Source organism: Octopus bimaculoides, chromosome 3 (assembly GCF_001194135.2).
Source record: "Octopus bimaculoides isolate UCB-OBI-ISO-001 chromosome 3, ASM119413v2, whole genome shotgun sequence".
NCBI classification, from domain to species: domain Eukaryota; kingdom Metazoa; phylum Mollusca; class Cephalopoda; order Octopoda; family Octopodidae; genus Octopus; species Octopus bimaculoides.
This window is the reverse complement of record NC_068983.1, coordinates 72,313,891-72,339,987: the sequence shown is the minus strand read 5'-3', so window position 1 is coordinate 72,339,987 and position 26,097 is coordinate 72,313,891. Positions and strand designations below refer to the sequence as shown.

Below are 26,097 nucleotides of genomic sequence, written 5' to 3'. Positions count from 1 at the left end.
GTTAAATTATCAAAGAAATATAAAGCTGTAAAAAGAAAAAAATTGTTGCTCAATATTGTTCTGAGACTCATGGTTATTGCAAGTATTCATTTTATTGATTAGTCAAATCTGAGTGACAGTTGTATGACTATTTCACTTGACTGCAAAGTGAACAATAGAGATTTGGATAAATCTACAATAATAATTTCAAATTTCTGCAGCAAATCTATTAAATTTTACCTCCAAGCTATAATAACAAAATATAAATAAAACTTGAATAATTAGGTATAGTCATTTTCAAATTTTACATATATATATATATATATATATGTATATATCCAGCTGATTATTTAAAAAAATATTTGTTGTAATTATCTTGATTTATAAAATCAATAATGTTTATTGTATATGAATTGCATGCATACACATATATGCATACATACAAATATGTATACATGCACACATTCATCTATATACATCCATAGGAATTTATTGTAGAAAGAAAAAGATAGAGCAAATGTTTGCCATTCTAAAAAAGCAAACACATAAGCCTTGTTTGCTATTGATTAAGTTGTATTGATTTAAAGCTACATTTGTTTGTTTCCTTCAAATCCCTTAAAGCTTTGTTTAAGGCAGTGTTATTGATTAGAACATTCTGGTATCTTGGTTTTTATTGACAGTAACAGAGCCAAGTGCTCCTAGAGTGATACCTGTGTGAATAATGACAAGTGTGTGTAAACATACACATATTTATGTAATATATTTATAGTTTGATATATTTTCTCCAAAATAGTAACACAATATCGCTATTTGTTTTTTTATTTTTTTCTAATTTTCACTTGAAATTATTATTATTATACTAGCAATATTTTGAGGTATAATCAATTTTTTATTTATTTATTACACTTATGTTATATACTATAGTAGAAAATTATTGTATCTTACAACTTGATATTAATCATTTATTTTGGTGGGGGGGAATTTTATTTTTCACTGGCAATCTTCTACATAAACATTTTTCAAAAACAATAAAAATTGCGTTAGCAAAGGTATAATCTTAAATTATTTTCCAAATTATTATTATTACCATATTATTATTATCATTATTATTATTATTTGTTGTTGTTGTTTGTTGCTTTTGTAGTTGTTGTGAAAGATGGTGGAGAGTGTCAAAAATGCTGAAAACTCTATTTTAATGTGTATGATGACAGATTTGTTTTTCTTTTATTATTCTAGTTGATTGCATCAGATGTCTACTGTAGTTTAGAGTCATGTGTTTTATATACTTTATGACCTACTTGCTGAATTGAGAAATAGGCAGCTATTAAAAACTGTGATGTTTTGTGAGTTTAAGTTTTTATCTTGTGTTCCACATAGTTATTTATATTTTGCTTGTTAGTCTATCAGATATTGTAGCCACAATTGGAAAAGTTATGGATAATAGTGAAGTATACATAGAGTAGTGAAATCTTTACAGAAGGCATTTGAGGAACTAAAAAGCATGTTAACTTCAGACTTGTTGCTTACATATTTTGGTCCAACATTGGAAATAATACTGGCAACAGATGCTAGTGAGTATGGGGTAGGTGCTGTACTCCTACACACATGTGAAGATGGCAGTCAAAAGGCCATAGCTCACGCATCAAAGACACTATTGCCAGTGGAAAAAAACTATAGCCAAATTGAAAAAGAGGCATTGGTGATTATATTTGGCATAAAAAAATTCCACAGGTTTATACATGATAGATGGTTTAGACTATAAACAGACCATCGCCCCTTGCTAACGATTTATGGATCCCAGAGAGGAATCCTAGGACATACAGCAAATAGGTTGCAGTGATGGGGCACCATACTACTAAACTACAACTATGAAAAAGCTAGGACAATACCCAGAAATGGCGAACCATTCGAGGACACAGTAATAGCAGCCCTAAGAGCCAAAGGGGAAATTAAAAACGTAATGTGGAACATTGTACAAGAGTTACCAATAACTCCGGAGGAGATAAAGCAACACACGTCAAAAGATAAGTTAATTAATTAAACAAAAAAATTCTGTGGTCAGTGAGAGTAAACAAAAAAATGGTTTGGTAAGAAAAAAACAAGAAGTAAACACATGTGTACTGATGTATGGCCGAAGGGTAGTGATACCTGAGACTTGACAAAAAAGAATGTTGAAAGAATTCCATATTGGACATCCAGGGATCACAAGGATGAAAGCACTTATGTGCAGTTATGTGTATTGGCCGAAGATGGACAAGGAAGTTGAAAATGTAGTAAAAGGCTGCAGAGGATGTACACTGGCAGTGAAATTGCCTACTCAAAAATGGGAGCCTTCACCAGAAGTAAGAAGTCTATGAACAAAACTTCTTACATCAATATTGCGGTCCTGTTAAATGGTTATTACTACTTAGTAGTGGTTGACAGTTTTATAAAATGGCTCCAAATTGTTAAGTGCAAAAGACCAACCTTCAAAACGGTAATAAATTTTTTGCATGAATTATTCACAAGATTTGGCATCCCAGACGTGATTGTATCTCATAATGGAACACAACTTGTGCCCTGTGAATTTAGAAAATTCTGCAAAATGTTCATGGTAGAACATAAAATGATAGTACCTTACCATCCCAGATCAAATGGACAGGCAGATTGTTTCGTGGACATTTTTGAAAGAGCTTTGAAAAAAGCAAACAAGGAAGTCACAGATGAAGTTGTTCTGCAGCAATTCATAAGGGTATATAGGGTGACACCAAACCCCCAATAGACCAGTAGGAAGCTCACCAGCAGAATTGATGTTCACAAGGAAGGTGAAATCAGTTTTTGATAAACTGTTACCTGGCGAGGAAAGAAAAAGTACCAGGAAAGACAATCCAAAGTTTTTCAAAATCGGTGATAAGGTGTACATGAGGTCGTATAAAAATGGAAAACAATACTGGGAAGAAGGAAAAATTACGAAGTACAAAGGGGAAATGATGTATGGAATGAAAAGCCAAAAAGGTATTGAAAAATGACACAAAAACCAGTTGAAGGAGAGATTCATAGAAAATGAACCAGGCAGGTTGGAAGAACCTATGGAATGACTGTATTCCAGGGACCAACACCATTACAGGTTGTTGAATCCACACATACAAATGGAAGGAAAAGGAAGACAGGTAGTCATGATGCATATATTGGGCTTAATATATTTGTACCCCAATGTAACTTTGCTGGCATGCGCTGCTCTCTCACTCAGTAGTAGTAGTAGTAGTAGTAATAATAATAATAATAATAATAATGATAATAATAATAATAATAGAAATGAAAGAATAAGTAAAAATGGAACACCTTTATATATCTAAGCCATCCCAAACTGACTTAGCTATTTCTACCATAAATAGTTTAAATAATAACTGTCACAAGTGATAGAAAATTAGTAATAGATAGATCAAATTCTACAGTTATGCTAGTTAAGTGGTTAATTCAGAATCAATTAGATGGCATTAATAAATTCTCACTATAAGACATCTGCTACAATAATTTTTATAAAAGTATCTTCAGTTTTTAGGACCATCCTATCCTAATTCATGTTAATATCAAGCAAACATGTTAAAAGCTAACATGAAAAAATATTCAGAATTATCAATGCTTTTAAAAGCAATTTTACATCCATTTCTCTATTCATGCATGAGATAATTGTTCAAATTCAAAGATGAACTGCAAAGTGGGAGTGATGTACATTATTAATCCTACGTAACACCACTTAGTGTCATACAGGAAGTAGAACACACAGTTGCCAATCAAATATAAAGAAGAAACCGCTATTAAGTTTTTGCTTGTTCTGGGTCCACAATGTGTAAGATGTCATTTTGTAATTGGTTATGTAAGGTGTAGTGCATCAGTTAAGTTATATAGCACTTGTTTATGTTCTGTCTATTGATATATATGTTTGAAAACTGTTTACGATTGCAGCAAATTTGGATAAGGTGGACTCAGTTGGCAATTTTGGATTTATTAGAAGTTGCCACATAAATACCAAGATGTGATACATAGTTTCAAATAGATTAAATACATAGTTTCAATGACGACAGTAATTTAAAACATAAATAACATTTAATCAGTAGTCTCATTATCTCACTCCAAGAAGTCTCTTCTTTGCGATTGTTAAAATTTCCAATTTGATAAGCATGTTAATCCATTTGATAAGCATATTAATATGTTTTATTTGTTTACAATTTGTAATATTTTGTCTACCATTATAAAATGCAGTAACCTGAAGAATTTGAGAAAGCAATATTGATTATTGCTCCTAAAATCTCTAAAAAGTTTTTAAAATTCACAATATTTAGGAAATTGATAATCATATGAACATTTTAGCTCTGTTATTTTATCTATATCATAATTATTTTAATGTGTCATATTTATCTTAATATGTTTTATTTATTGTAAAATTTTCTTTAGATTTTTAGACACGATTAAATAATTTTAATTATTTTTAGTTTTGCTTAATTATATTCAAAAATAATTCAATGCATTTTTAAAAGTATCTGCTCTATTTTACCGTCTTCTTGTTTTCTGCCATCTTCCTGTTTTTCAAGTTATTCTCAATTCTTGGTCATTGTTTCATAAAAGTGAAATCATCAAAATTTGGTTTAAAGCTAAAAATATAAACCATTTGTTTGTTACTATCTAAGATGTATTAGTGTTTCTATGTTTGCTTGACAATTTACGTCTATACTTAGTTTAATACTTTTCAATCAATCAAATTCCAGTTTTCTTCAGCTATGTGTGCTAAATTTTATATTTATAATACTAACATATCAAATGTATTCAATATATTATGTATGTGTGTGTGAATATGAGAAAGACAAAAAGAAGAAGAATACTTGTTTTTATCATCAAAATTTATTCATTATAAATGAATACATGGTTCTGGACTCAAATTCACTGCTTGGAACTTGAGACAAGTGTCTCCTGTTATGGTCTTGATTTAACCAATACATTGTGACTGGAATTTGGTAGCAGGAAATTGTGTAGAGGCCTTTTTAAATATATGTGTCTTTATGTTTATAATGGTCTAAATACTACCGTCAATTTTGTTGCGTCTTTTAATGACCTGTAACTTAACAGTTCATTAAATGAAGATTCATAAAATAAGTACTTAATTGAAATAAGCATTGGGGTTAATATTATCTGCGAAATCTTGGAGTGTGAAGTCTTAAAATGGCTACAGTCCAATGAGTGAAACAAGTAAAAGAATAAAGGAATCTTCAAAAGCACCAAAAATGAAACATTATCAAGTATGCTTCTCTACTTTGGAGGCTTGTCCATTATTCATTCACTTGTCAGTTTTAGTTAACATTATTTATGTAGCTGCTGTTATGGCTATATAGTTAAGATGATCACTTTACATCCATGCAGTCCCTGTTTTGATTTCAGTGACACCTTGATCAGGTGTCTTCCACCATAGCCAGGCTATACAAAATCCTGTTGGATTATTTGCAGTTGTTTTTGGGTGCTAGACTTAATATATTGTCTAGTTTAGCACCAACAGCTGGCTCTTGTTTTCCTCTGGTGGACTGTACTCTGTTGCAAAAATTCAAACCAAATCTAAAGATAATTTAATGTTTTGATGCGTTACTTTCTAATGTGGTAACCTAGGAGTTGTTGTTTCTTTCTTTCTTAAGCCTTAAAGCATTTCAAGGGAAACCTCTCAGATCCCTGCAGTTGATGAAGATGGAGCTGCTAAAAAGCTGCCAAATCTCCTTCAGTTGACATGTTACTATCTTATTGGCTAGTTTAGTCCTGCATACTCTGTGCCTTGAATATAGAATAGTCATGACTGGAATATCTTTGATCATAGGTCTGCTTGATGAAGGCTGAATTAAGATTGACAGCTCCAACAACAGAAAAGAGTATTATTAGATTGTTTATACCTTTTCTGATTTGTTGCTAATGGTTATTATTGTTGTAGTTAATACTGATCAACCAGTCCTGTGATTAATGGCATCCCAACTATGAGAAACCAGTATTTTTAGTTGATGATGATGATGATGTTATCTAAAATTAGATTATTTAGTGTGTCCTGTCCTTATTTAAGGTACTAAGTTGTAATTTGAGAGAGATTTGGCTGCTGTTTTTAGCAAGTCAGACAGCCTCATAGAGGCTTGTTTCTAAAAGTGTTTCTTGTTGATAATTTGTGCAACCAAATTTTGAATATTTTCTTTATTATGCAGATCATTATTTATTTCTTTGATGTATCTATATCTAAAATAAATCATAAACTGATACTTAATATATTAGTTCAGTCAAGCTATAACAGGTTGTTAGGTATTAATTTGGCTACTGCATTTGGATAGCTCTTTGGTGACTTGTTAGGTACTGAGCTAACAAAGATAAGTTTTGCTTGTTCAAAAATATGATACATTATATTTACACGGAGATTCTTACCGAAATATTTTTTGCATATAAAATATTTTTAGGTTATAAAGCCTTAATTACAAAAATACGATGCAATTAGAAGTTCAGCCAATTGAACATCAGCAGCAGTGGCATCAGTGTTGTCATCATCATCATTACTATTGGCATCATCATTATAGTTATTATCTTTATCTTTGCCATAATTTTTATGGCATTGCAGAATCTTGTTCTGAGGCTAGATATTCTGCAATTTATTGATCCACAAACATTTTCGTTTATGTTAACAGTTGAATAAAAGTCATAACTTTTGTAATCAATCACAAGTAGGCAATGGTAATGTCTCATCTGTATTGTCCCAGCTTTTCTATTTTGTTCCTTTCCTTTGGTGTAATATGTCTTTGTTTTTCACTAATTTTTTTTACTATTTTCATAATTTCTCAATGTATTTTGACTGTAGTACATTGATATTCACAAAAGAAATTGCAGTAAAATATTCTTTCAGAAGACTTTGTAGCAAATTGCTTGAAAGTTACAGTAGCTATTTAGCATCTGTTAATATCTTCACATCTGACTACACTCAGCTAATGTTAGTTACTAGTTAATTTTCATTTCTGACTTACTGCCAGATATTTGCAGCCTTGCAATTTTTGTCTTGACAGTATGTATCTAATACATTTATTGCTTCAGATCAAATTTTCTTATTATGTAGTTCATTCAGAAGTGATGTATGGCTTTGGGGATATTCCAAAAGATTCTCCTCGTGACATGTTTATGTGTAATTCAGTGCGAAAATGTTTCAACTAATAAGTAACCAAAGCGTTAATGAAAGTTTACTTTATTACACCATTCATATTTGATTATATACTTATGTATAATGTGTCTAATAAGAAATATGCAGGAAAATGTCTGTTTGGATTTAAATATAATCTATCTATTCAACATCACTACCCACTATTCCTGGAAGGGATGTGGGGGTAGAGTCCTCAGGCACTTCCTCCACAGGGTTCTATCTAATGCAACCATCATTACACTTTCTAACCGGATTCCCAAATGTGGCCATTGAAGATTATGGATATCAACCCTCTTGTTCTTGGTCTGTCTCTAAGTTTCCTACTGAATGACTTGGCTTGAAAAATCTGTTGTGCAATTTTTTTATGCAACATTTTAATCACATGTTCATAGTACCAGAGCTGTGAGCTCTCAATGAAGAAAAGTAATGGCTCAACCTGGAGAGTTGCATACAAAGCAACCGAAATGGGAATTCTCTGAAGGAGAATTCCCATTTTGGCTGCTTGTATTCATGATTGTAGTCTTTTGGTCATTCTCCAACATTCATGACTATAGGTCAGAATAGACATGGAAACTGAACTGAAGATAGGATATAATTTTGTATGGATGCATGTAACAATCAAAGTATAGTACTTTTAGACATATATTATGACAGAAGTTTCATGGCTTCATGCAGAAATCTTTATTGGGATTTTCTGTACTTTAGCAGAGTAACATGATATTACAAAACAAATATTAGAATTGCATAAAGAGCCATGAAAACTCATTTGCAGACAAGAAAATCAGAATATTAACTTGCTAGATCTCTCTCGGTAAGGGTTCATATAAAGGAACTTGTTAAGTGATTACTTTATAGTATTTCAGAGCAATATCATTTTAAAAGAGAACTGATTGATCTTATTTATTGGCATCATATCAATTAGAAAATTCTGTTAGTTTGAAAGATAGTAGTATTAATGGTGAAATATTTCCAATTATTGAAATTCCTGATTGAAATTCCTAATTTCAAATTCCAGGCCAATATTGAGTAAAGATTCAAATTCTTAATTTCAAATTCCAGACTGAACACCTTGAGATGAGGCCCAAGCGAAAAAGATACGGATCTTTCTGATTTGGTGGACACCATTTTTTATTTAGTTTTTATTTAGTATGTTTTCTACCAAAACACATTAAAACTTCATATACTTGTATATTTTGTCTTATAGAACAGAAACATTTTTATATTATAAGTTATTTCATGTTAAAAATTGTCGTATTTCAGTAATTTCAACCAATCACTGACGTCTATTGAGGTGAAAACAATTACTGCTGTGGTTTGTCAACAACACGTTGTGGGGGTGTAATGGGATCTTTTCCCTTGAATAAAATTAGTGCCGTTGTTTGTCAACAACAACTATCGGCAGTACTGTTATTTATGACATCGTTCGTGTGTTTGTACTGGTTTTAGCTTTAGGGTTTTAGGGTTAGCGTTCGGGTTTTAAGGTTAGGGTTAGAGTTATGAGTATTTTTGCTAAATTTGGTGAAAATCTGTTCAATACACCCCCACAAACTTTACACCAAATTTGGCAAAAATACTCATAACTCTAACCCTAATCCTAACCCTAAAACCCTAACCCTAACTCTAAAACCCGAACCTGAACCCTAAAACCCTAAAGCTAAAACCAGTACAAACGCACGAACAATAGTTGTTGTTGACAAACAACAGCACTAATTTTATTCAAGGGAAAAGATCCCATTACACCGTCACAACATGTTGTTGATAAACCACAGCAGTAATTGTTTTCACCTTAATAGACGTCAGTGATTGGTTGAAATTACTGAAATACGACAACTTTAACACGAAATAACTTTAAAAATATAAACTTTTCTCAACAACACTAAGAGTAAAAGATGTTTTCTATGACACATTCTACCAGTGTCCTGAGTTTGAAAGTGTTTCATTAGAAAACAAATGATGTCCACCAAATCAGAAAGATCCAAAGATACTAAATAATAATAATAATAATAATAATAATAATAATAATAAATAAAATTTCTTTTTTTCCTTTGGAACTTGAAATCTCAAAAGGGGAGATGTTGTGGTGAGAGTATGACACCCACCTGATGGGAATAGATGGGACCGCTACATATAAATAGTAGCAGTCTGATGTAGTTGACAGTTTGTAGTTTGGTCTTTGAAGTCTAGGTACAGTTTTCAGTTTGAGTTAGTGCATTGGAAATACTGATTGCTGGTTCATTATGTGTTTGTTACTGCTATTGTTATAACACTGTTACAGTGTATTCTTTATTGATCGTTGACAACATAAACCATACTACGATATTGGAGGTGTAAGGATATAACCATTGAGCCACAGAGTAATTGTTTTCCTCTCTATATCTTCTACAATGGCTTCCATTCCACTGAATTAGCCATCCAATGACATAGTCATCTCGCTTTCTCTAATCTTCTTTGCTGTGTTTCTTGCCTCAGAGCTTACTAAATAAGTTTTCCCAAATATTTCCAAAACTGAAAAACCAGCTGTAATCCCCTCTACATTTGTAATATTGTCATTGTTTAGCTATTTGGTCAGCGTTGATTGATCAGATTTGTGATTAGAAGCATTCCAGTTATGATCATACTTTCTTGTGTTTTATTTTCCTGCCATGTATTATCCAGTGTATGCTTCCTTTTAAGAATAATAAAGTGATGGAGATTTGGCTACTCTTTCTATCAGGTTGAATGATAATATAGACACTATTTGCATATAGGCTTACAGATATTCAAACTAGGCAGCAACCATATTGATCTCGCTAGCCTAGGATTGATGGTAATGGTCATGGGCACTGCCCCTTCTGTTTTGATTAAGAAAGCAACCCTGAGAATTTTGGTTGATCTCTGCTAATTAACTAAATTCCATTAATTTTGCCATGCTTCTATTACCTACAGATTTGAGCTGTGCCTCAGTATTGTATCCTCTATGTAGTTAAGAGGAGCAGGACAGAGAGAATTAAATGTATTTTGTCCTATTACAGTGCATACTGAAGACAATAATTCATTGGCTTTTTAACTATCAGTTACTCTCTAATAATTCAGCCATCTGTAGTTCATGTCATAAAAACCTAATAATGTTTTGTAAATTTTGTCCATGTATTGTGAGAGTTATCATCATTTCTCCATAAAGCTTGTTGCAATAATTTGCCATCATTATTATCTGAGTATGTTATATATTTTATTGTAGATATTTCAATTTCAAATACTTAGATCACTATAGTCTTCACTTCATTAAGAATTTTTTTTTCACATACATCATTCATGACATCACCAAATACTTGTAATTTTTCTTTTGTGTAACTTATATTTTCATTTTAAAATCATAAAAAATTGCAATAATCCCCACTTTAAAATTAATTTTGCATTTATTTTAATAGCTTAACTCTGAATATATTAATGGAAAATATTAATTCATGTCAATATGAGAAAATGATACACGTTTGCATGAAATTTTCAAGAAAACGATACACGTTTGCATGAAATTTTCAAGAAAATTATAGTTGTCTAAGTAGTAATACATTAAAATGTGGGGCTGAAGGTTCCTGGAAAAATTATGAGGTGGTATCAAAAAGTTCCCTGACTAGTTCTGTAGTGTGCCAACGGACAGTAGTACATAGTTGTGTGTGTAGTGAGAGCTAGCAGCGACCTTTGTAAGGCAGTGTGCCATGTGACATCACAGTGTTTACTTTGCAAGTTGTGAAATTTGTGTTTTTGTGATCACATGTATGCTGTAGTCTGCAATTTTGTCATGGTCAGGAACAAAGGGCTAATGTGAAATCTTCCATTAAAATTGGGAAGTTTGCTACAGACACATTGAGCATGCTTCAGCAAGCTTATGGCAATGAGGCAATGGATTGTACACAATGTTTCAAGTGGCATGGGTGCTTCAAAAGCAGAAGAATGTCCCTAGATGACAATGAGTGATCTGGAAGATATGCCATGTGTGTCACCCTCAGAAATGTGGTATTCTGCATTGAGAATTCTTCACCCAGGGCCAGACTGTCAATTCAGAGTTCTACTGCAATGTTTTGAAGCATTTGAGGGAGGACATTCGGTGAAAGTGACCAGATCTATGGAGCGCAAAGAATTAGATTCTTCATGACAAAAGTACACCCTGTCACCGAGCTCTCTGCACTCGTGAGTTTCTCACCAAAAACAACATGGTATCGTTTTTGCATCAACCCTATTCTCCAAATTTAGCACCTGCAGACTTTCATCTCTTCCGCATAATGAAAATTCAACTTAAAGGTCACCATTTTAACACCATTGTCGAGATCAAGAGTGAATTGCAGAAGGTACTCCACTCACAGAAAATTACTTCTGAGCTAGATTACAAAAGTGCCAAGAACACTGGGACCAGTATATTGCTGCACAAGGTCACTATTTCGAAGGAGGATGATGTTAAAATTTAGGTAAATAAGTTATTTTTTTATTAAACATAACTAGTCTAGGAATCTTTTGATACCACCTCATTTGTTGCCCTGTTATAGGATACATATCTTGTTGCTGTTTAGTCTCATATATCCTTGCCTGAGCAGACTTTTGATCAGTTCTAGCCATGACAATCTTGTCTTTTTAAAGGTATCAGAATGTACATTAAGCAATATGCCCTTCCCCTTTTCAAAACAATAGAGTGTGTTTTTAAGAGATATTTGCCTACATTTTCTAACAGGTCTAGCAATCATGAAGAGGTTTTTTCATTGACTTCTTATTTGAAGCATATATTAATCTACATATCTAAAAAAGCAGGAGTCACTGGTTCTTTATAATTGAATGTTCAGTGACATGAAAAACATCTAACATGAAAACAAATTTGTCAACAATATGCAAATATTTAAATTTCAAGAATCTTTCTCATACCATTGCAATATGTGAAATGTGTTTCTTATGGATATCACTTTAAAGAACTAGTTTCTTAGATCTAGAACCTTCTCCTGTGACCATCAATTTGATTAGCATACTATTTGTGACATTCCTATTTTTATAGCTGAATATGATGATATAAGAGTTATATTTTATTATATGGTTTCTAATTTTATGGACACTGGGGAATTTGTAAAGAGAAAATTGTCTGACATAGTGATCTGGCAGAATGATTGTATAGAAGCCTCCTCACTTGCTGCTCATTTACATTTCATGTAATAGGACATTGTGTGTGTGTGTGTGTGTGAGAGAGAGAGATAGAGAGAGAAAGCATGCATGTGTGTATGTGTGTTTATTGTTAGCCTTTATTCTGAAAGCTGTAGACATTTAGTCCAAAGGACTGGATGAACAAGTTTAATCTTACTAATGATAGAGTTTATAACATCTTTCCATATCCAACTATTGAAACATCAACCTTCTGAAGGTATTTCTATTTGAATAATTTTATACATTACATGTATCCTTACCATTGATAAAGAGCATGTTATTCCATGATAATTGGAAATATTTCACCATTAATACTACTATCTTTCAAACTAACAGAATTTTCTAATTGATATGATGCCAATAAATAAGATCAAATTGAATAATAGTAAAGCACTTTGATCTATAAATACTACTACATATTCTGTTCTAAGGAGTTATATTTCTGTCTGTCTAACAAAACAATTTTGTGTTCCTTTGAACTTATGACCATACAAATTCTCTTTGAACCATCTTGTTACACACATATATTTTCGTTTTTTCACTCATATCATCTCTTTCTTTCTCCCTCCTTCTCCCTCTTTCTCTCTCCATTCTTCCAAGAATTACCTGACCATATAAAACCCTTTTCTATTTCTGTGTGTTCTTACTAACACCTCCAACTTTTCCAGGTCAGTTTTCATTACATGCACTCCAGTTGTGATTAAATGGTTCTCTTCTTTAGACAGAGTAAGAAAATATGTACAAAATAACTTTATCACTCTACCCTTAGGCATGAACTATACACAATTACAACTCACAAGGTCACTACAGTGTAAGGATTTACTATCAATAAAAATACTTCCTTAATGAATTAACATCTTCAGCATAGCAAATATTGCATCACAAAGGTTGGTTTCTTTCTTATTCAGTGTTAGAAAATACTACAGCTGCTAGTACAAAAGGCTAGTAAGACCTACAGCGATGTTCAGCTCCTACATCCCTGGTAAATGTTTTTCCTACACCATTGAACTGATACTATTCAAGAGGAATATAAACCATGTTGATCGCACTGGTCTCAGAAGGCATCTCCTCCCTTCTGACATATAACCAAAGAATCATTATAGCTAAACAATTAGGAGTATATATCATGAGTCTGTTTAAAGCCTATCACAGACATGGCATTTTGTTGTATTTATGAAACTGAATATTCACTCAGTATTTGATTTATTAGCATTAAGGAGGGTACCCATATATGAGATTTTTAACTCAAACTGTTTAAACTAACAACTATATCTCCCTCAAATTGCACTCTACTGTCTATTAAAGAGCAAAGTGTATTAGACAATATAGCCCAGATGCACTTTTTAAAATTAAGCAGTGAGCATCATAGCTAGAATACCTTTGCTTATATGCTAGAGAAGACTTGTCCAACCCATGCAAGCATGAAAACATGGACATAATATGATGATGAGACTAGAAAATTCAGATGCAAGAAACAATGGTAATAAATTAAATATAACAAGTTTGATTTATTTGATATGTTATGGTCAACACCAGAAGTGTTGACCTCTACTAGCCTAAGTGCTATGATAAGTTCATGTCTTTAAACAGCATTGTTTCACTCACAAAATTTGTAATTACAAGTCTGAATGATACAATAATTCATAAAGAGAAAAGAAGCAATTCTCAGTTGCAGAAGTAGTGTTATGTATATTTTTGAAATAAAGTTCTCATGAGTTAGTGTAAACGGACAGGAGATGTTACTGAGATAAAATAAAATAAATTAATATGTGTTTTGTAAACTGTCAGAAGTGAGATATGGCAAATCAATGATTTGTTCAACTGAAATTTGCCTTGATCTTAAGTTTCTGTATTAAGAATAGGTGAATGAAACTAGACAGTGAGAGATTCTGATCATCATCATCATCATCATCTTTGTAATGAATAGCTTGTATTTTGTCTGGAAGAGAGTGAGTGGATTGCTGTTTTGTATGCATTGTTCTAAGAATAGTTGTGAGCACATAGCTGCTCTGGTTGTACATTTTCAAGAAGAGAGACTGGACAGCTTTAGGTTTTTGTTATGTAGTCAATACTGGTCAAGAGCTACTGCTTTCTTATTGGGCCAATAAAGTGGTAAAAAATAGAGAACGGCCAAAACTCAACCTGGTTGCAAGAGAGCTTATACACCCTTTTAAATAATTTTAGAAAGTAGCAATTGATAAAGGTTAAAAGTAAACAAAAAAAAAAGCATCAAAAGCCAAATGATGCAAGTGTGGTCTGCATAATGTGTGTGCATGTGTGTACAAAAGCATTAGTGTCTGCATGAGATGAGTGCATTTGGACATCTGAGTCTGTAGAAAGTGGATGAGCAATACAATTAATGTTTTAGTAATTAGGAGTGGCTGTGTGGTAAGTAGCTTGATTACCAGCCATATAGTTCCATGTTCAGTCCGGGCAAGTGTCTTCTGCTATAACCTTGGGCTGACCAAAGTCTTGTGAGTGGATTTGGCAGACAGAAGCTGAAAGAAGCCTGTCATATATATATATATACGTATATGATTGTGTGTCTGTGTTTGTCCCCCAACTGATGTTGGTGTGTTTACGTCCCCCGTAACTTAGCAGTTCAGCAAAAGAGACCTAATAGAATAAGTACTAGGCTTACAAAGAATAAGTCCTGAGATCGATTTCTTCGACTAAAAGACGGTGCTCCAGCATGGCTGCAGTCAAAATGACTGAAACAAATAAAAGAATAAGCATAACAATTTACATACCTGGATGTCACATGTTTTCTGGTGAAAAATAGCTGTGAAAAATTTAATTGTATTGTAAATTGTAGTTGGAAAGGTAATGGGTTTATAAATATTGAGTTCACATGTGCTCTTGGTGTGAACTCTGCTAGGTCTGACCTGAGTTGGTTACTGATAGCTGCATCTTAGTTCTTACTTTTTAGCTGGTCTGCTCTATTTCTGGCAGAAGTGAGTTGATAAGCGGGGTGAAATATGTAGTAACTTATGTTTTATTTTGTGACAATTAAATGGACCTAACTAAAGAGCTGGGGCATTAGACCAAAAAGGAAGCAATTTTAGGCTTATATTGATTGAAATACTGTCTTTGAGTCAGTGCAGTGAAAGTAGAAAGTTAGAACATAAATTTGGAAGATTTTGGAACTGTTATTGGATAAAAGCTGTTTAATTGATAGCCAAACCCATCAGGTAAGATGGGTTTTGGCTATAAATTATATAAAATAATTCTCTTTTACATTCTATGTATAAGAATTGTACACTTCTGAAGGTATATTTGGTGTAAGTCAATGTGTTTAAATAGCATGATTTCACATTCAAAAGCTTGTAATTCACACAGAGAAAAATGAACAGCTTTTAATTGCAATATTCATAAAAGCTACATTGAGTTAAACATGTTATAGAGTAGTGTGACACTTGTTTTTGAAATAAGTTCTTTTCAGTCGCATATGGTAGTGTGAACTTTTATGTTGCTGAGATAGAATAAAAGAAATCAACATATGTGGTATGAAATCTGTCATAGTCCAGATGTGGCAAATTGATGTCATGTTCAACTGAAACATGTTTTCTTGTGATCAGCTAAAATGAAAGTGAACAATGACTAGCTCTATTCTGGTTGAGTTCTCTGTGAAGAAAGAAAGAGAGAGAGGGAGAGAGAGAGATTGCTCATAGAAGTGAATGAATGGACTGCTGCTCTAGCTGTGTTTTGCTGAGAAGACAGTGAACAGACAACCACATTCTACCAAGAAAGGAGTGAGTGGACAGCCACTCTGGTTGCCTTCTGATGAGAAGAAAAGTTGGATAGCTTAGAGTTCTTGTTTATATAGTCAATGCATAACTGAAAGATTCTCTTCTCATTGTCCCCACTAAACTAGTGAAAAGTGGCAAGTGACTAAAATTTCACCAGGTTGCATGAAGGTCACTTCAAAACTATAAATCAATTACAATAATTTATCATCGAAGAAAAATAACATAAAATTTTTTAAGCTATTATTTTTTGTATAGAAGATATTGATACCTTGTTATATAACTTTTCTTCTATAGAGTATATAGGAAATGACTGTGTAGTAGTCTAAAGTCTGTTGTAAGCATTTCACTGTCCTCAATTTCCTTCATAGATACTTTATTTCGCCTGTCAAGGATAAGAACTGATGGTAAACATTGGTAAATCATTGGTGAAGGTCAATAAGGTTGTTTGCCAATTGCTGAATATGTCTGATCAGGAGTGGTCGAACGACTTAAGGATTCAGTAAAAATTGTACTGAATGATTTGCATGTCTTTCTCTTATTTTTAGCTAAAGAAATATATGTCATTTAATACTAATGTACAAAAGTGAATGTATGTATATATGTTCCAAAAATTGTAGGTCACAGATTTGTTTAATTTAGGTAGCTAAAATTTTGAGTAGGTGTACATCATTTCAAAGTTATAAGGCTGGTGATACGTTTTATAAATGCAGGCAAAGCCAGGTATTGTTGTTAGTATAATATAAATTGCCACATTCTATCTTGTACATGTTACCTTTAGATTTTTCTTGATTATCCTATTTGCTGAATAGCATCTTAGTAAGACTGATATGAGATTCACTTTTAGTGAATGTTTTATATTGTAGTTCACTTTTAGTCAATATTGTATGTATTTCATGATTCTAGTATTTGAATATATCATCATCATTGTATTCTCTGCAATGTTTATTTGTCTTTCCCTTCAGGTATTTTGTGCTGTTTAATTCCCCGTGCAATGGAATTTTATGTTTTTCTCCCGTTTCATTTCATTTCTTCTTTTGCCTCATTGAATTTCAGCTTCCAACTTTTGCTAATGACTTTATTTATGAACATCATCTTCTCTTTTAAAACAATGGTCTGCATGTGTATGTGTGTGTTTGTGCTAAATCTACAGGATGGAAAGTGTGGTCTGTGCCCTCAAGATCTCACTAAATATAGAAATAAATCTTAGTTGATGGTTTTCAAAAACATCTTTTTCGTGTACATTTGAAGCTGATAGGAGGAGGGAACGTCTAAATTGAATTTATAAAAAAATAATTTTGACAGTCAACATTCAAATCTTTCAAATGTTTTCTTAAGTATAAATGTCAAATTCTGGAATAGAGAAATGTGTACTTATGATGTAAGTGTGGGCTTTTGTATTCACCATTGAGTAATTATTTATCATTGATTTATTTTAGATTGATTTTTTTTCATCATTGATTTTTGTTTTGTATTATTGATTTTTATTTTATATCATTGATTTTTAAAACAGATATCTAACATTAATTTTGTGTTTGTATCACTGTTGTTTCCTATCATTGACATATCATATCATTGATATTTTGTATTAGAAAATTTATTGTACCATTGATATGTTATGTCAATGATATTTTTGAAACTATTGCTTAATAAAGTCAGGATAGTATTGTACATCTCATTTGTCTGGTTTTGCATTATTAGTATTGCTGCAAACCATTACTGACATATTTTGCTTTTCAGAACACATCCCATTATTTAACTTTTCAAAACTATTAGTCAGTTCTTTCTTTAAATTTAAAGAAATATAACCAGCTCCCATACATATGCGCATTAATTTATTTTACAATTGTAAATATGAACTTATAAATAAATACATATCTAGAAAGATAATTTTTTGAGTTGTATTTTAGAAATAAATCTGTTTAGATCTGCATAGCAATAGTCTAAAATTAGTCACCTTCCTTTATTTCCTTTATTTCATCATTTCTGAAAGATAGAGAATATATTTTAGACTATTGTAATGTTATAAATCACAAATGTCTTACATTGCTTAAATCATTTTCAGTTTAGTTTCAAATAATCCTCTATTTGCTTAACTTGACAACTTTGATGAATTAATTGATTCTATAATGACCAGCCTGAATTAGTTGCTTTAATTCAATGTATTTAACTTTTTATATTACTCTCCAAACTATGTCAACATCTAATTTTGATAAACACCTCTTGTGAGTGCTTTTTAATTACATAATTTAGAACAAAAAGATTTCAGGTGAAAGAATAATTTAATGTGGTGTGGTTTATAATTTAGCTTCAAATTTCTTTGTGTCACAAGTTACAGGAACGAGATTTGAAAAGACCATTTGTAAAAGAAAGATTGTGCCTGTTATTCTGTCAAGGGCCACACAACAGAGATGCACTGGCATAAGTAATGAAAATTGATGGTGCCAGCATGGTAATAATAATGGAGATAGGATAGAACTAAACTGTTATCAGATGAAAAATAAGAAGCTACCAGTAACTAACTCTCGAGATGTGTTCATAGTGTTGCAGTTAGACAGTCAGATTTGTTCCTTGTAGACAGTAAAATATTGCAAAATGTATATTTTCTTGTTAAACTATCATTCAAAATTAAAGTTTAAAAATTTATATGATGAAAGAAAACCTAGTAAAAAAACTAAAAAAATTATGAATGCTAATATCTAAGGCAATGTTAAGCCCCATTTAATATTTAATGGGTACAGTTTTAATACTCCTTTGTACTCCATATGTTGGGCATTAGTTTAATCACTTACTACAAATCACATCCAAAACACCCTGGAACATACCTAACTGTCTTATGAAAATGCACATACCAGACAATGCAATCCTAGATCCTTCTAACATGGCTGAAATGTTTTTGATCATAGCATTGCTTGATCAAAATTGATCTGGGATACAAACAACAAAAGCTACCAAAGTTAATTTTAATTTGATTTTATGTTGCATATAAAATGTGAGATTTAAAAAATAAATTGTATTTTTTTTACAAATATAAAGTAAAAATTATTTTTATGACATTATGTATATTGATATTTTTGCTGATGTGAACAAAATTGCTGCTTCAATTCAACTCCCCTTTTGTGTAACTAGTTCAATATATAACAATTTTTTGTACTGGTCATTCCAAGAGTTTATGAAATTGTTTCCCTTATTACTTACCAAATATTTTGTTTCCCTGCTTGAAAACTACTATTATTATCATTCTTTTAACTCAGATTTTGTTGGAACTCCTGGAGTCTTCCATGAGTAGCTGGTTGCTACCTGCAGCCAACAGTACCATGCTATCAGTTCTCTTCAACTATCTCATACTTTCCAGATGATTCTAGCTGTGCCAAGGAGGCAAAATTTTTACAACAGTTCTACTAGGCACTCTATTCACATTTCCTTTATATTCTTCTTAACACCTTCTAATACTGTCCACAAAGCCCCAACAATAATTGGCACTATATTCATCTTTTTCATTTACCATAGTGAAGCTATCTCATATTTAAGAGGATTGTATATATCTGATTTTTGCCTTCCTTCTTAACTATTTGCGGATCAAAGGGGCACAGAACACCAATTATAGAGCACATGTGGTTCACCTTGTCCACCACCACTAAGTCCAGCTTGTTGTGCTCAAGCACCTGGTCCATTTGGATTGGGAAATCTCACAGGATGTTACAGGTCTCTAACACCACCACTCTCTGTGGTTTATATCCTTACCATGTCTTGTGTCTCTCTAACCCCCACTTCTCACACAGTTTCCAATGCAATATGTCACCACAACTTATATTGGTTTTGGGCAAGTCAAATGCATTCATTTACACTATAAGTGGTGATTTTGTCAAATCCTATTCCATCCCATTTTGATTTTATGCATTTTTGGAAGCCCCTTCTCCTGGGTTCACTTCTGATTCAGCACTTAATTACAGTTCACTTTACCATCTTGTCCCACCTTTTTCTCTACCTCTGACTTGGAGTATGAGCAGTCTCTGGATGATGACCAAGCTTGTGCTACTCAACCACAAGGCACCTGCTGAGTGAAAGACTTTCACTGTTGGTCTCAGCCTCATTAACACCATTATTAAACATTATTGTATTGGACATTATTATTATTATTGTTGTTTTTTCTTTTTCTTTCTTCAAATTTTCTTCCATTTCTCGCCGAGTGTTTTCCGTACACCTAGGGCAGAGAAGCTCATTGTATGCATTCCCAGTTTACACATGCAAATTCACAGGTAAAATGTGTATTTTAAAAAAAACTAATAAATAAATAAATTTGTGAATGGATGTTGTTTTCACAGCGATAATGCTCTTCTCAGTACATGAGTCATTCCAGTTAACATGATTTTTTGCACTTCTTGTAGGCATGGTAAGCCTGGTATCATTTTCAAATAGGTTTCAGTACCTTTTTTATCATTCCTAAAGATCCTACAATCACTGGTACGGTAGTTGCTATGAGATGCCACATTTTTTCAATTTCTATTAGCAAGTCTTTATATTTACTGATCTTGTCAAATTCTTTCGCTGCTACATTGTGATTGCAAGGAATACTCATGTCAATTAATAAACACACCTTTTTTGTCTGATCTTTTATAATAATGTCCGGTTTATTAACCCTTATTATTATTATCATTATTATTATTATTATTAATAATAATAATAAGAAGAAGAAGAAAATGAAGAAGCAAGTTCACAAATCTGTATTGCCCAACTAATGAATTTAGAGTTTGAAGGAGTCTAAACCTTAAGTTGCAGAAATTTATGTAAAAGCAGGATAATGTAAAATTGATGTATGCGTCAATGTAACTATTGCTAGAAAAGTTATGCAGCAACATTAACACAACTGTATTTTGATTGAACTTTACCTTTGATACTGCTAAATATACATTTATTCAAAATGAAACTGTTATATTGGAGATTTCATATTGAACATTTTGTTTTTGCAGGTTGTTCTTGTAAGATGGAATGAGCCATATCAAAAATTGGCTACTTGTGATGCACATGGTATCATTTTTGTGTGGATAAAACATGAAGGTCGTTGGTCAATTGAACTTATCAATGACCGTAACAGCAAGGTAGGGACTTCTTTTCTTTCTTTTTTTATTTTTCTATGAAGTTTGTGGGCTCATGTACATGTATTAATGTGTGTGCATAATAATGAAACATGATTCTGAAGCAATAAAGTCAGTTCCCTTGGGAATGCACTTATCTCTGCATGACTTCCTTGCAACTATTTTCATGCTTCAAAGAAAAAGATAGGGCCCAAGCTATCAAGGAAAATTCATGTAAAATATTAACAAAATATATTGAGACATATATTCCTATTTCAAAGTCTTCTTATGTAGAGACTATTTTTTAAAGCAGATTCTATTTAAAAAAAAGTCTGCTTAGTTGCCCGTAATATTTCTTTAATTTTTTTTCTCCCATTCCATAGTCCATAGAGAAACTAGTTTCTTTTGAATAGGGGTTTCCTCATCAATGGCATAGGTGTTGCTGTCCCTGCCATTGCCTTCATCATCATTGTTTTGTGTATATGGGGATACACCTAAACACCGCGAGGCTCCGGCAGGGGATGGTGGCGAACCCTGCTGTACTTTTCCACCACAACTTTCTCTCACTCTTACTTCCTGTTTCTGTTGTGCCTGTAATTCAAAGGGTCAGCCTTGTCACTGTGTCACGCTGAATATCCTCGAGAACTACGTTAAGGGTACATGTGTCTGTGGAGTGCTCAGCCACTTGCACATTAATTTCACGAGCAGGCTGTCCCATTGATCAGATGAGCTTGAACCTTCGATGTTGTAACCGACGGAGTGCCAACAACAAATGGGGATACACATTGTCATATACTGGCAACAAAATGACAGGTTACTTTCAATTTCCATCTCCCAGAACCTCTCAAAGGCTTTGGTTGACCTAAGCCCAAAGTGGTCAAGCTATTGCATTGTGAAATTGAACCTGAAACTGCATGATTGTGAAGTTAACTTCTTAACTACATAACCATAACTGTACTAGGGTCTATCCCCTGAAATTATTTTTGTTAACTTCAGTAGTTTCTAAATTTCTATGACTTCTAAGGTTAAATTAATTGAAACAGTTAGACACTGTATAAGAATTTAGTTACATGTTGAGTATGAGAATTATGAAAGCTGGGTTACTAACCTAAATTAAAACTGTTTCAGTTTTATTAAACTAAGATTTATATATTAGAAGTTCAGTTTTAATTTTTATCTAGAACCTGAATGCTTAAATAGGTTTCAGATAAATTGGTTTGTATTGTTGGATTCTTATTGAAAGAGTTATGTTGTTTTTACGTCTTTTTAAGATTCACTGCACAAATTAGCAATATTTTAATATTAATGCTTCTGCTTACAGAATGAAATTTCTATGCTATAAGCGAAGCTATATAATTTTCATTTTACAGCATCTATTTTGTGCTGTGTATAAAATGTTTGTAGTTTGATCAATTTTGTTTTATTTTGTTCCATGCTTTTCTTTGATTGCTCAAAAAAATTACTTGTTTCTAATTAATCATTTAACATGCATAAAAGAACCTTTTTTTTCCCTGAATTTTTTTCCTTATTTCCCCCTCATATGCATTAAATATGGAAATTTTCTCACTGAATTTCACCTGAAATGGATGTTAATTGCCTTTGGATGAAAAAAAAATAAATAAATAAATAGATCCATGTAACCAATATTCAATTTGAGTAAAGTGTTAAGTAGATGAGATATAAATATCTCCCTAGTTAGGATGTCAGGCTTCTATAAACAGCTTTTCTCATAAGAAGAAATAAACTCAGCTTTGTAAACCAATGAACTATAGTATTGGTGCTTTTCACAGTGAGAAAATATAATGAGTGAAGAATCTACTTAAATCTACCTAGGTGAACTTGTCTACTGAAAGTAATGAGTCTTAGATATGAAGAGAATGCATATCAGATAGCAAATCATAAACTGCTGACATATTGTCCAGCTGGTAAGAATGATGCACTACACATGATTTTATCACTAAAATACCTACTTAAAATGTTCCTGAATAACATCAGATTCACTGTTAATAGCACAGAAAGTGACAACTTCTGTGGAGCAAACAGTTGAGTGATTCAATTCTAATATTTTTCTATTACAAGAATAATCTTCTTAAACAAAATATACCTGTGTGTGTGTGTGTGTATTTGCTTTTCACGCGAAAATGGCTGTACAAATTACTTCCATACTTGGGATGCATGAATAATTTGACCTTGAATACATAATAGGGTCTTCAGTTTATTTTTTTATTAAAAATAAATAATATTACTTTATATATATGGTTCACTTTTTAAAAAAAGTTTCGCAATGTCAACTTCTGGTATTGATGTAGCAATGGCGAAATTTTCTGTTTTCATTTGCAGAGTCTCTCACTCTCAATTTTAATGTTTTCATTTCAAGTTTTAATTTGCTATTTGCAAGCAACTACAATAAATTACTGAAAGAAATATTTACTAAGTTCACGAGCTTTTATTTATACAATCTTTTCATTTCATGTTTACTTCATTCATTGTTTGCAATGTTCTCTCTCCCTCTCTTTCTCTCCCACGCACACACATACACACACACACACGCACACGTGTGCTTTTGTATGTACGTTTGTATACATTTATTTATGTGTGTGTGTTTGTGTGAGAGAGAGAGAGAGAGAGAGAGAGAGAGAGAGAGTCAGTCAGTTAAGGACTGTTGTCATGTATACGTACATACATAAATACATATGTATACATCTTTTTTGTATGTGTTTGTATGTGTGTGTGTGTGTGTGAGAGAGAGAGAGAAAGACAGAGAGTGATGTATAAGTGGCATTCACTCACTCTCTCTTTCATGCACATATACTTACAAAAAAGATGTATGTATATTTATGTATGTTACATATACATGACAACACACCTTTTCTCTCTCTCTCTCACATCCATTTCATCTGATGTTCGATACTGTGTGCGTGTGTATGTGTGCATGCATGTGTGTGCATGCATGGGGCATTCCACATTTGCCATTTATTCCAATCACTTTTGTGAAGATATTCACGTAACTCATTTTTTCATTTAATCCCCATTTTAATTTTCACAAAAGTTTCCGAGAACAATGTTCTCACACTCTGCAAGAGGAGTTGGGGTAGATGTAGATGATTAGTATTCTACAGAGAAGCAAAAACAAGTACAGGTAGCTAGAGTCAATATTGAATTCTGCAACTCTGTTAACTCGATTAAGTATGTTTGCAAATATATAAACAAAGGTTTAGATGCTACAACATACACTCTTATGCAGAATGGCAGTCAGCAGATAAATAAAAATGACAAAGTTGCACAGTATGACAGAGAAAGATGCGGCTTTTTGGCACAACTTTAATTTTCCCATTAGTGAGAGGCACCCAGTCATCATTCATCTGAGTGTCCATCTCGAGAATGGCCACAGGGTTATCTTTACAAAACAAACAGCCTTGCAACAAACACTTTCTCAAAAAGAAATTACCATTACTGCCTTTTTTATGTTGTGTCAAGTAGATGAAGATGCAAGAAAATTCTTTTACCCACAATTACCCAAGTATTACACCTGGAGAAACAATAAATGGCACAAGAGGAAACGTAGGGCTGATGATCTTGCAAGAGTTTACAGTATACCCCCAAGCCAAGCAGAATGCTACTACTTACAGTTCCTTTTGCATGAAGTACGTGGTCCCAAATCATTCCAAGATTTGAGGAGTGTAAATAGTCATGTGTGTGTGAAACTTATAGGGAAGCATGCTATCAACAAGGTTTTTTTTTAGAAAATGATGAGCATTGGGACCTTCCATTTACTGAAGCATCACTATCAGATTTTCCAAGGAGACTCCGTAACCTTTTTGCAATTATACTGAACATGTGTCAACTTGGCAGTCTCCTACAGCTTTGGCTGAAACATCATGAGGACATGGTTGAGGGCTTAAAGTATGCAGTTCAACAGGCAAACCCAGATATCAATATTCAGTTCTCTGAAACAATTTTTAACCAAACACTGATTGAAACTAAGGATCAAGTTTTGGTCATGAGAGGCAAAAATTTGCTTGAATCTAGCTCTGTGCTGCCAAAAACAAACCGTCAAATTAATGATTTAACTTGAAGAGACATAGCAAGAGAGACAAAAATTTTTTTGTTTATTATTATTACTAGTGTACCTGTGCTGTCAGAAATGACGGCATGAAAATGATATGGAAAATAAGATTTAAATAAAAACATTACAACCTTTATCTCAGTAATTGCTTCAACACCACATTTCTAGTGAAAACCCTACCAGCAATGAGTTCACCTTGATTTGGATGGTCCGTTTCAGTATTAACCATTATTCTTCCATTCTTCTCCTCAATGTTCTCTCTCCTTTGATTCTTCACCTTTGTCTCTCCCTGGCTGACCGTCGCCTTCTATCTGATTCATTCTCCATAGCAGGTGGATGATGAGTATATTTATTACAACGGAACACAAACTTTAAAACAAATGAGTATATTTGTGTGTGTGTGTACGTTAGTTCATTTATATTTCTATGCGTAACCATACAAAGTCCCAAATTACACAGGATTACATTAACAGCATACACACAGAGATTTATTTGTTTTTACAGCAACGTCTACATGTTCTCTATCTCTGTCTCTCTCACTCTCTTTACTGCCTGAAATAGAAAAAGATCTTGAAGACAAACTTCACCGCCTTAGCAAAATTCTTCATTCATAAATATTTACAAACATTTATAATTACCTTCTTTAAACAGACAATATTATCAAGCTTTCTTTCAATAGACGATATTTTAATTCTATGTCTTAAAGTTTACTACTTATTTACTTATCTTATATTCGAATGAAAATGTTGTTGAGAGAGAGACAGAGAGAGAGAGAGAGAGTGTGTGAATGAAAAAGAAAGAGAATGAGAGAGAGTGAGTGAGTGAAAAAGAGAGAGAGAGTGTGTGTGTGTGTGTGTGTGTGTGTGCGTGTGTGTGTGTGTGTGCGTG

At 32.7% G+C, this 26,097-nt stretch overlaps 1 protein-coding gene across 5 annotated transcripts in view; it reads left to right on the top strand.

The window, feature by feature from the left end:
- LOC106875473 (tubby-related protein 4) overlaps positions 1–26,097 on the top strand; it is a 682,417-nt gene that overhangs the window by 286,273 nt on the left and 370,047 nt on the right. For all 5 annotated transcript variants that reach the window (XM_052966219.1, XM_014923631.2, XM_014923630.2 and 2 more), the window contains exon 2: positions 21,039–21,167. Coding sequence is in view for 4 of the 5 variants with exons in the window: in XM_014923631.2 (XP_014779117.1) it covers positions 21,039–21,167 (129 nt within the window). In the remaining variant the exon portion in view is untranslated. The remainder of the gene's footprint in view (positions 1–21,038; positions 21,168–26,097) is intronic.